General features: G+C 54.1%; 4 protein-coding genes across 4 annotated transcripts; 1 reads left to right on the top strand and 3 right to left on the bottom strand.

The window, feature by feature from the left end:
- Positions 1–51: 51 nt before the first annotated feature.
- Positions 52–3,242, bottom strand: GUITHDRAFT_121298 (hypothetical protein; the record flags this gene model as incomplete). Its single annotated transcript, XM_005819435.1, has 2 exons — positions 52–1,153; positions 1,195–3,242. 2 exons carry the CDS (start codon positions 3,240–3,242, stop codon positions 52–54), a joined length of 3,150 nt encoding a protein of 1,049 aa, XP_005819492.1.
- Positions 3,243–5,215: 1,973 nt separating this feature from the next.
- GUITHDRAFT_82253 (hypothetical protein) lies at positions 5,216–5,458 on the top strand (the record flags this gene model as incomplete). The annotated part of the gene is made up of 2 exons (XM_005819436.1): positions 5,216–5,324; positions 5,373–5,458. Coding segments are annotated over 2 exons (195 nt in total), but the record flags the coding sequence as incomplete, so codon positions are not given.
- Positions 5,459–6,474: 1,016 nt separating this feature from the next.
- On the bottom strand, positions 6,475–7,017 carry GUITHDRAFT_121300 (hypothetical protein; the record flags this gene model as incomplete). The annotated part of the gene is made up of 1 exon (XM_005819437.1): positions 6,475–7,017. One exon carries the CDS (start codon positions 7,015–7,017, stop codon positions 6,475–6,477), a length of 543 nt encoding a protein of 180 aa, XP_005819494.1.
- A 3,385-nt stretch (positions 7,018–10,402) lies between these two features.
- On the bottom strand, positions 10,403–11,647 carry GUITHDRAFT_121301 (hypothetical protein; the record flags this gene model as incomplete). The annotated part of the gene is made up of 2 exons (XM_005819438.1): positions 10,403–10,817; positions 11,637–11,647. 2 exons carry the CDS (start codon positions 11,645–11,647, stop codon positions 10,403–10,405), a joined length of 426 nt encoding a protein of 141 aa, XP_005819495.1.
- Between the last annotated feature and the right edge of the window lie 241 nt (positions 11,648–11,888).

The following is an 11,888-nucleotide window of genomic DNA, read 5'->3' on the forward strand; positions in this document are numbered from 1 at the left end:
CATCGGGGGCAGGTGTCAGCTCTGTCGGCAGGGAGGATGGAGGAGGAGACTTCAAGTCCTTCTGCTGCTTTTCTGTTGGACCTCTTGCTGCTCAGGTCCACCGAGGTAGAGGCCGAGGGAGTGGCTGGGATTGGAGAGGAAGTGGAGAGGATAGAGATGGGCTGCTGCTTGGGAGACTTTGGGTTCACAACCTCCTCCTCCTCCCCCTGCTCCTTTGCCCTGCTCCTCCTCATCATCATCATCATTCGCTTTCTTCTCCTTGCCCTCCTCCTCCTCCTCCTCCTCCTCCTCCCTCTTGCTCTTGCTCTGTTTCTTTTTCTTCTTCCAGTGCTTCTTGCCTTTTTGTGGCGATTTCTTTTTGACAGCACCATTTGCTGCTCCTTCTACTTCCCGTTCCCCTGCTGTTTCTGTCGCTCCTGTAGCTGCAGTTGCTGATTCTGCTGTTTCCGCATCCGCATCCGCATCCGCATCCGCTGCTGCTGCTGATGCTGCTGCACCCTCTCTTTCACCCCGCTTCCCTCGTCCTTCTTTTCCTCCTCCCCGACTGGTCTCCTCCTCCCCCTCCTCGCGCTTTACTTTCCTCCTGCTCTCCTTCTTCTCCACCTCCTTCTCCTCCCCCTCGAAGCTCAGCGGCCTCTTCGTTCTCCTGCTCCGCTGCTCGTCCGCTGCCCCCAAACTTTCCCTGCACTTCCCAGGAGAAGCCTGCTGCTGCAGCGTGCAGTTCCGCTTCTCGTTCCTCCTCACGTTCTCAACTTCAACAACCTTCCTCCTCTCCCCCTCCTTGCTCCTCTTTGCCTCCCTCTCCCTCTCCCTCTGCCGCAGCCGCTTCGCCTTCTCCTTGATCTCCTTCAGGGTCTTGAACAGCTCCTTCTCAGGTTTGAACTCGCGCGAGTCAGGCAGGTTGTGCCTGGTGCCCTTCGGCAGCAGCCGGATAGCCGCCATGTCCCACGCCCTTGCTGCCTCCTTCAGCACTGCAAACCTGCCCAGCGTGTACTCCCTGCCATCGATAGCGAGGTACGCCTCCCACTTATTGATACTGTCCTCCTCTCCCTCCACCATCCTCACTCCCTCGCACCGCTCAGGGTTCAGCTCCACGGGGACGCCATCGTCGTCCGACGACGACGGGAAGTCCTCCTCCTGCGCCAACGACTGCCTGCCCGATCGCTTGCTCAGCAGCTTCTTGTAGTTCACAACCCCCCGCTCTCCAGGCACTTGTGTAAGGCCATGATGACGTCATCGACCGGCGCATGGGTGATGAATGGGCTGATCAGGATCCCCTGCCCCAGGCACAGTCGCACCAGCGCCCGCATCCTCGCCAGGTCCAGCCCGAAGGAGCCGATGAAATTCCGGTGCGAAAACCCGTCACAAAGGCTCTGCACCTCCTCCAGCTGGCCCAGGGGACGGAGGATCTCGTCCTCGGAGATCGCCGCCGGGGCCTCCGGGCACTTTGACACGACGGTCAGGTGCTTGCTGGGGATCGGGAGATGATGCACGGTCCTTGCCTTGTTGTCCATCCTGATCTGGAACAAGTTCTTGGAGCTGATCCATGCGGTCACCCTGCCAGTAGTCTGTGTCGACCTCTTGGAGTCCAGGGTAACCTTAGCTCCAAGGAGGCTCGCTGCCGCCTCCGTCCCCTCCTCATCAACACAGCGCAAGGATGAGCTGGCTGGACTGACCTCCTCGCCGTCCTCCTCCCGCTGCTGCGCTTTCACCCGCACCGCCTCCTCCTTGGAGCTGTACGTCCCCACGAACATCCTCTCTTTCTCCTGTATCTTGACTACCCTCCACTGGCCACGGGGGTACTCCTTGCAAGGTTTCGTGCAAAGCTCGACCCCCTTCACACGACTTCGGCAGACGTTGCTGGGGACCTGCTGGGAACTTTCAAGCTTCTCCTCCTCAGCACTTGCCTTGCCGTCACTTTGACGCGCGTCTGACACCTTCCCCTGGCCCTGCTGCAGCTTCGAGTTCCCTGACATGAGCTTCGAGTGCTCGTTGTAAAGCTTGATCCTCTCCAGCACCTCGTTGGAGGGCTTCGGCGAGATCTTGTCGACTGTCACCCAGTCGTCGCAGCTCTTGCTCCAGCCTTTGTAGTGGACCTTGGCATAGTTCTTGTTCATCTCCATGATAGTCGCCAACCACTGCTGACCATCCCTTGGGTCCAGGCATAGACATTCATCGTTCTTCCCGAGTCCGGCACTCCCTTGGACCAGCACAGGGTGGACCAGCCGCTCTGACCTGCTCAGGTCGGCCTCGCTCCCTCCGAAGCAGCTCATGTCAATCTTCTGCCCTATCGCAGGAGGGAAGTCATGCTTGTCGTGCTCCTCCGTCAGGCGCCTCGGAGCTTGCTCGCGGGGTCCAGCAGCTGCCTCTGCTCGAGTCGTTGCGCAGTCGCTCGCGTCCTCCGGCACGTCCTGCGTCTCGCCCTTCCAATGTTCGTGCTGGGCAGCCTGTGGGTTCTGATTCTGATCCACGATCTCTTCTGAAACCTCCACTATCTTTCCTTTCTGCTGCACTTCATCCATCGAAGCATTCTTGGCACCATTGCCGGCCTCACCAGAGCCATCGTTCTGCGACACTCCAGGCTCCTGTTCTTGCTCCTGCTCCTGCTCATGCCCCTGCCTCTGCCCCTGCCCCTGCTCCTGCTCCTGCCCCTGCCCCTGATCCTGCTCTTGCCCCTGCTCTTGCTCTTGCTCTTGCTCCTGCTCCTGCTCCTGCTCCTCCGGTCTCTCGGTCTCCTCACTATGTTGAGTCTCTTGGGATTCCTGAACGACCTCGAGGCTGCCAGCACTCAAGTGCTGGATCATCCCATCAACCTTATCTTGAATTTCATCGCTGCTAAATTGCCGTTCACCCTCAGACCCCCGCTTGTTTGACGCCGCCGCCTTCCGTTTACCTCCGTTGCACGTGTCAACAGCAGCCTTCTTCGCGCTGTCATCGACCAGCTGCGCCGAGTCATTCTCTACATGCGACTTTCTCCTGCTGCTCCCACCCTCGGGCCCATGAATCTCGGACATTTCCAGATCTTCACAACTCAACGTCGTGTCGCTCGCCTCTGGGCTCAGCTGTATCCCTTCCTCGTCTGCCTTTGCGACAAGCTTCCTAGACAGTCCACCAGCGACGTCTTGATCATCACAGCTCACGTTGCAGGCGAGCGGGAGGGCCGTCAGACCCGGGCCTCTGTCTGGTAGGTTGTGGGAGTCGACAAAACCCATTCCCCTCCTGCTCTCAATCTGATAGTTCATAATCGTTCGTCAAGAGCACGAAAGCTTGTTAAACCATGGATGTAGAGATGTCTCATCAACAAGAGAATGATGTCACTGTTCCAGATATCTATAGGGGGGGGTAGAGGGAAGAGTATTCAAAACCTCATGTAAGATCGTCGTGATTGGTACTTGGATGTCTGGGTCCAAAGGAGCGAGATGATCAGGCCATCACTGTAGATGATGTCATCAGGTCATGACTGTACAACAACAACATCATCGCAAGAACAAAACTATCATCAATCCAGAAGATATGCAATGGTCACTATCTCTCACAAAATTACTCCGTCCTTTCGCAGCCCCTTCGCTATGTGCATCCACATCACCTTTCTCCCTTTCATCCTCACTCCCCTGAAGAGCTTGTCCATACTTCTCATCTCCTCCTCTACCTCTCTCATCTGTTGCGATTGCCTGCTTGTAAACAGGCAACCTCTCTTGATTCCTCCCCTCAACCAGTATACACTTCTCCACTGGCATTCCCCTTCGATCGCTCCCTTCCTCTCCACCTATCCTCATCTCTTCCCTCTTCTGACTGTTCATTCCCATCCCCTTCTTTCTTGCTCCTTGCGAATTCCTCCTCTTCCTGCTTCGGAAACACCTTATCGCTCTCCCCCCTGCACCTTCCTTTCTCGTCACTGTCATATCTCGACACGTTGCCCTCCTCTCTTGATACAATCGCGGTCTCATCCCTGCTCCCTGCTCCCTGCTCCCTGCTCCCTGCTCCCTGCTCCCTGCTCCCTGCTCCCTGCTCCCTCCTCCCTCCTCCCTCCTCCCTCCTCCCTGCTCAACCATCACTCTGCCCATCCCTGCACATCCCGCCACCATTTACACACCCGCCATCCCTTCTTCTCTTCCTCCCGCTATCTCTCTCCATAGCTCTTCCTCCTGCTCCTCCTGCTCCTCCTCCTCCTCTTCCCCTTCGTCCTCCCCCTCCTCCCCCTCATTTTCCCCTCCCCATCGGCAGCCCCTGCCTCGTGCCCTTCTATTCCCGCCATGTTGTCCGCCGCCGAGGAACGAAAGGACGACAGTTCTTTACTTAACAATTATATTCATCAAATGTGAGGGTAGGGTAATTACCCCACCCCTCATTATCCAGATAATTTCTTAGATTATCACCCCATTCTCCACTTTGGATTCTCTCTAGCACCGGTACCAATACAAATTCTTTTTTGTGGTGGAGCGGGGGGAATCTTGAGGTACAGGTGATTGGTACGGATCGTTCGTACCAGCAACGTATCGTGGTACCTTGCTAGGTACCAAGAGCGCGAACCAGTACAAGATCGAGGTACTGAACGATATCTATGTACAATATGCATCCTCCCCGAGCTCGAACGACAACCGTCCTCATCCTCACACTGTGCCACATTTTCTCACCAGGATCGCCAATGGCTTCCGTCGTGAAATATTCCTTCCCGCTTACAAGATGCAAAACCGTTCACTTTGTGAGGTAAGAACGCGACAATACTTCGTCATGAGCCATCGGAGGTTGTCTTCAAGATGTTTGATCTCGTGTCCAAGTCACAACATCAATCTGTCCGCTAGCAATCGTGCCACTTTCTTCAAGCTGTCACTGTTGTACGTTAGTTGTATTCTCTTAGAGGATTTCCTCCTTGAGTTTCACCACCAACCATCCTAGCTATGTATCTTGTACCAAGTGTGACAAGTTGCTTTCTCCCTATGATCCTCCAGGCATGCTGAGGCAACTTCAAACCAAGCCGCCAAGGGGCTGGAGGGGGAGGCAAGGAATGCGGTGAAGAGGACGTAAGGAACCTGATCATGGTGCGCTAACATGGCACCTAACAAGGCATACGATGACCCGCGGTGGTTTGATGCAAGATTGTCACCGGAAGGAGAGGAGCAGTGCGTGAGTTTGTGCTTGCAAGCGAGGAAGCGCTCTGAATTTCGCGTCTTTCTAGAACGATCTGCTCGCAAGCTCGAAGGATATCAGCTATTCGCTCGTGATCATCTCGCCGTTGACAAGGGCGCTGCAAACGCTCAAGTTGGGCCTGCGGGTTCCTGAGCATACTCGCATCGTCGCGCTGGAGACGGCGAGGGAGCGGAAAGGTTTCGTTTCTACCCCTCCGCTGCTCCTCCCTCAAGACTTGATTGTAGGACTTCACCCGTGCGATAGCAGGAGATCAAGAGAGATTCTGCAAGCCGAGTACCCGGATGTGATGGCAGCTTCATGTGATTCCTGATGGACCTCGCGCGCTCATGGAGTTCTTGACCAGGTTGACTTCTCTGCTGTGCCTGAGGGAGAAGATAAGTTCATGTCGAACATGTAACATCCGTTGGGTTATGCATAGCTGAGAATCCTTCAGATTGGGAGGGAGCTTTGATCGACGTGAGACCAACGAGGAGCTAGATAGCAGAATCCAGGAGACGTTGAGTTTCATTGGTGAGGACCACGCTCTTCCTGCAGATATCAACAGATTTCATGTTGACTCCGTTGGTTTGACGCAGCGGGGAGAGAGGAGAGGGAGATTCTGTTTGTTGGCCACAGCTCTTTCTTTCAGAGAATGTTTGAGGTCTGTTCACTCTCGCCCTTGTTCCCCTCCAGAACTGCCTGCTTGCCTTGCACGTGTCTTCCCACCCATGCAAATCTCCTCTGCTTCCTTCTCTTCCCTGCTCAACATCTGCTGTAAGATAACAATCATCTCCACGTGGCGTCAACAGATTGTACATGATCGATGCACGCTTGTCACACTTGCATCGCAGGCCCATATCGGATGGGATTGTGAAAGCTACGGCCCTTCGTGGTTAGAGAATGCTGAGCTCCGAACAGTCAATCTTGTTCTGAGATGAACAGATTGGAGAACAGGGAGGAAACAAAACAAGCTTTGAAAGACAACATGTGATAATCACGGTTTTGATCAGCAAGCTTGCGAAAGTTAACAGTGGTATTAAACTGCTGAACCACTTTGACTTGCTGCGCTTGACGTGTATCATTCCGTACACTGAGAACACAAGGCATTGCAGTCATGTGCTGAATCCCGTTCCTTTGTGATGTGAATATTTTTAGAATTTCCTACGCAATACACAATTTTCCAAGGGAGAACAAGATTTACAACGTGTATTCAAGTGTTCATTAAAAATTATTCGTCATGTACGCGAATCTCTCTCAGCCATCTTGCTCCCTCTGTCTGTGTAGTTAACCAACAGATTAAATTCTGGAATCCATGGAGGGAATTTCAAACAACACGACTTCAATTCCTCACACTCCTCCCTCCTCACTTCTACTCTTCCTCTCCGCTTCCTCCCTGATACTCTGTAGAATCATCGACCTGTTCTTGATCCTCCCTCCTTCTGCAGACGCGATCACCTTCCTCGCATGCTCCGGCTTCAGCAGCTTGCTGATCGCCGCCCGGCTCTTTCCATATCTGAGCGCAATGTCCCACTGGTGTACCGCCCTGCGGCTGCTGGACGGCATTGCGTCCGAGGAGTAGTAGAGGCAGATGATGTCGAGCTTCTCCTGGATGGAGAGGCGGGTCTTGCCGGAGCATGCGCGGCTATGGCGGCGTCGGGCGTCGGCGTCCCAGCGGGCTGCGGCGGCCGCATCGTTGTCCTGGGGAGATTGAGGTGCCTGTGGGAACGCAAAGCCAGCGTCGCTTGAAAGGGCAAGAGCGACTTCAGCTTCTGTGTGTCGGGTGGAAGCTTCTGCTGAAGGAGGCAAGAAGATGCTCGGAAGCCGGAAGTCAACAGGGTTGAGGATATGCGCGAGATGTGCGGGGCATATTGATGGGGAGGCTGGGCTCATGATGTACAGCAAACCTTAGCAGAAATTCAGACAAGAGGCGGGGGAGCGAATGAACAGAGGGGAAGAAGGAGGAAGAGGAGTTGTGTGAGATAACTCTCAGCAAGGATCGGGTGAGGAGGGGCGGGGGCGAGAAGGAGGAGGAGGAAGAGGAGGAGGAGGAAGGGGGGGGGGGGGGAGGGGGCAGGAGGCGACAAGCGTAGAGGAAGGGACGTGCAGCGGCTGACATGGGTGGGTGTGAGTTTCTGAGGGGGTGGGGGGTGGGGATAAGCCAGGGAGAGTGCCAGGCAGACAGGGGTAGGGTGCGGAAGATTCGGTGAAGTTTGGAATTTGGTGGGGTACATTATTATGATTTACCGGGGTATTTTTGTGAGAGAGGTGCATTCCTTGATGGGTAGGGTGATTTAAATCTAGTAAGCTGGTTGTAAACATTGAAATTACCAGGGTAGGGGTACACTTGGGGACCGGACGTAGGGGGTGAAAGGGGTTGTTATGGCAGGGGTCAGTTCCAAGGGTGGGGTAGTGCTAAAAGTCTGATTATTAGTCACTTTTGGAAGATGGAGGGGTGGAGTGAAACTTGGGTGGGTGATACATCTCTTATAGTAGTCGTAGACAGATATTTGGTAGGGTAGTAAATAGTATAAGGTGCGGTAGGGGTCATGATTGTCAGGGTGCATGAGTACGTAGGGGTGATGACAGGGTTGGGACCGTTGTCTTTTAGTTAATAGTTTAACTACCCAAAAGTTAATTGCGTTCGAAACGAATTCTTTACGGCCCCTACTACCCCTACCCCGAATATCCGAAATTGTTCACCTTTATCACCCACCCACATACTATATTATCACCCACCCCTAAATACAGGGGTGGGTACCCACACCCACGGCCTGAAAGTCAAAAGTGAAAAATCATTTTTCACAGCCCGAAAATGTTTGAAAGATTCTAATTGCATTTGAAAATTTGTCGTTGAAATTGGGTGCACCCGTCGACACCGGAGCTCCGAGTGACCGGAAAAAGAGCCCGGCCAGAAGGAAAAAAGAAATCCCCTAGGGGAACCAAAAATGCTGTGAAAATAGGCGGCAGGAGGAGGGGTGGGGCAGGAAGAGGAAGGAACAGGAAAAAGGAGGAGCAGGAAGAAGGAGGAACAGGAAGAGTATCAGCGGGATATGCTGTTTAGGAAAGCTATGGCTGGGCGATATGGGAGGGAGGAAAGGAAGAACCAGGAGGAGAGGGAGGAGGAAGAGGGATGAATCATCGATAACCCTCGCTGCTCCTCCTTTTCCGACCTCATCCTCTCGTTCCTTCGCACCTCTCTCAACTTTGTCTCCCACTCATGATTCTTCTTGTCCTGGCTCTCCTCCCTATCCTCCCTACTCTGCGCTGTCTCTACTTCTCCTCTTGCTACCTTCTCTTTTGCTACCTCCACTCTGCCTTTTCACGTTTTCTCTTTTCCCTACGCCTTCATCATTCGCTACCTCTTCTCCCTTTATTCCCTTACTTACTCTTCACCTTCTGGTCATGCATTGTTCCACCAGCAGAGAAAAGCTACAGCCATGTCATAAACAACCACTAGAAGGAGCTCAGGGTCAATGTAAAGCTGGATGTGATCAAGTGCTTGTGCTCTTCTCAGTGAAACAGCTGCGGATTAAGAGTTCAATCGCGCCGCTGCCTTGTTAGGTTGTAGTTGTTGCCAAGATTATGTCGAAAAGGGACATGCTATGAAACCTTCTATCATAGCAAGCCATACACAGCCGGTCTGAGAATCAGGAGCACAAGGTTGAAAATGTGATAGAGCCACCTCATTGGATCTTGATGTTGTACACTATGTCACAATTTTTCTCTTTCATGTCATCCATCCTGAACGCACTCTGCCTTTGTCTGTGCATTTTCTCTGCCTGCCTGCCTGCCTGCCTGCTTGTGAAAGTATTCCATCTCATCCTTCCGTGAGAATGATGGGTAGTCATCCTGACAACAATTTTCATCCTTAAAGTCGGAGAACATGGTGGACGTTAACTTTTAATGATATCATGTTTATGATCAAATAAATGACGTCCCGAAAGATTCTCTGAAGGAATACTTTCTCCATCGTTCCTCGGAGGCACATCTTCGTCCTGCCATTCAAGTTTGACAAAAGTGCTAGATGTACGGACTTATTGTAGTAGTCTTCATCGCACCTTCGGTTGGGCTTGTGCTCAGTTGCGAATGGAAGTGATAGAGGATTTGCAATGTGTTCCAACATGTCGAAAATTCGAGCATTGACAACAGAGGGAAGAGATCTGAGTTTTCATTTATTTAACATTGTGAATAAATCTGTCTTGTCGAAAAACACCAACTGTTCTGCATATTGAGCATTCTTGCCCAACTGAGAGAAGTATGGCCGTTGACTTGCATTTTCATCGTGCTGCTGCTACTGTTCCCCCCCTCCCTCCTCACTGCTCTTCCTCTCCGCCTCCTCCCCGATACTCTGTAGAATCATCGACCTGTTCTTGATCCTCCCTCCTTCTGCAGACGCGATCACCTTCCTCGCGTACTCCGGCTTCAGCAGCTTGCTGATCGCCGCCCGGCTCTTCCCGTACCTCGCCGCCAGGTCCCACTGGTGTACCGCCCTCCGGCTGCTCAGCGGCGAGACGTCGGACAGGTAGTAGAGGCTGATGATGTCGATCTTGTCCTGGATGGAGAGGCGGGTCTTGCCGGAGCATGCGCGGCTATGGCGGCGTCGGGCGTCGGCGTCCCAGCGGGCTGCGGCGGCTTTGGAGTCTTGATGATACTCAATCGTTCGATCAGAGGAGGGGCAGGAGCTGCAGGGATGAGCTGGAGGGGAGAAGGAGAAGGGGGGGGGAGGAGAGTCAAAGGCGTTGAGGATGTGGGCGAGATGCGAGGGAGACGCTGCATGGCTCGAGCCAGGGCACGAGCTGTCCATGGATAGCAAGAGGCGGACGAAGTTGACAAGCGTGTGACCGCACCAATCAGTACCAGGTTCTCTTTACTCAAAGTTAAGTTAGAATCAGTACGAGGACAATCTCAGGAGAACCAGGTACGTTGAAATACCTTGTACCGAATCTTTCAGTTAACAGTGGATCAGTGCCGCGGCTGACGCCCGACCACGGTGCACTGAGCAGCGCCGCGCGGCCCCCGCCAAGGCGGCCCGGGCCGCCAAGCCTCACTCAGTCACGGCCGCGCCGCTCAGTGACGCCGGTGCCGCAGCCACCACGGGTGGCCAGTGCGGCCCCGGCAGGCCGCCAGAGTACGGTCACTGTCAGCGGCACGCCGGTCGGAGTCCAACCATCCGAGATGGGTAACTTGACCATACAGTGGTTTATATACTGCGGTAAGTTACACTGGCACTATTCGGCGTGTGACGAGGTTCCCAAGGTGACCTGATCGGACAAGCTCAGGCCTTCTTGGTCGGAGCTGCCGCCGCCTTCTTGCGTCTGACCTCCTCCTTGATGCTCTTGATAATCTTCCTGCGATTCTTCGCCATCTTCCCCTCGATCGTTGTCGTCATCACCTTCAGCGCGTTCTCTGCCTTCAGCAGCTTGCTGATCGCCGCCCCGCTCTTCCCGAAAACGTGCGCGATGTCCCACTGGTTGACTATCCTCCTGCTACTCGACGGCGAAGCTTCGGATAGGTAGTACATGTAGATGATGTCGAGCTTCTCCTGGATGGAGAGGCGGGTCTTGCCGGAGCATGCGCGGCTATGGCGGCGTCGGGCGTCGGCGTCCCAGCGGGCACCACCAGCCTCCTCCTCGTCTCCTTGCTGCTTCTGAGCGATACATTTCTCATGCGTGCTGCTCTCGCCCTTGGAACTGAAGACATGAGTCGTGCCAGCTTGCCAGGGACGGACTTTGTTTTGATCAGCAAGTGGATAGATGACAGAGGCGAGTCGAGGAAGGGGGCAGTCTACTGGGTTCAGGATATGGGCAAGATGAGCTTGAGTGGATGCAGGGTGAAAAGGTGAAGGAGCATTTGGAGAGGATGAGCGAGAGAGGGTGACATCACGGGGGGGAGAGGGAGGGGAAAAGGAGGAAGTAACAGAAGGAAGGGAGCGGGGGGAATCTAACTCACTGTCTGGGGAGGCAGGATCTGGAGACGAAGGAAACAATTGGAGAGGAAGCGGTGTGGAACAAAGAGAAGCAGGTACAACAGGACAATCGTGAGGAGGAGGAGGGGGGGGTGGAGGACTCCCCGAGGAAGAATTGGGAGGAGAACCCTTGGATGGACTTGTTCGAGGTTGACAAGGAGGGATAGCGTGAGGGCGAGGAGGGGACGATGCCGCTGCTGCTGGTGCGTCGGTATGCTGCATGCCGTTCGCTGTCGAAGTTGACAACTGGATGCTCATAGTCAATATTTGGTGTTTATAGTCAACATTTACTACGGAGGAATGGCCCTGTAGTCAATAACCTAAGAAGTTGAAATTGCTCCTATCCAGTAAGGGTACCTCCACCCACCCTCTGCTTACCCCACCCTTAATTACCCAATGATTTTCTTATGAAAGGACCCGTGATTAAGGGACCCTTACCACCACTGTCACATTTCTACCCCACCTCTGCATGCGAAGTACCCACCCTCTATATGTTCATTCCATCATTCCTACCCCTACCCTTAATAAATTTCTATGAGTGTACCCCAGGTACATTCCAAGCTATGACCAAATGCTAGCAGGGATGACCCCCACCCTCTCTTCAAAAGAATGTAGAGTAGGTCAGGAGGAAAGGAGGGAGAGGGACAGGGAGGAGGGAGGAGGGAGCAGGGAGCAGGGAGCAGGGAGCAGGGAGCAGGGAGCAGGGAGCAGGGAGCAGGGAGCAGGGAGCAGGGAGCAGGGAGCAGGGACAGGGACAGGGGACAGGGACGAGGGACAGGGACGAGGGAGGAGGGAC

The sequence above is a fragment of the Guillardia theta genome, assembly GCF_000315625.1.
Source record: "Guillardia theta CCMP2712 unplaced genomic scaffold GUITHscaffold_223, whole genome shotgun sequence".
Taxonomy (NCBI): domain Eukaryota; class Cryptophyceae; order Pyrenomonadales; family Geminigeraceae; genus Guillardia; species Guillardia theta.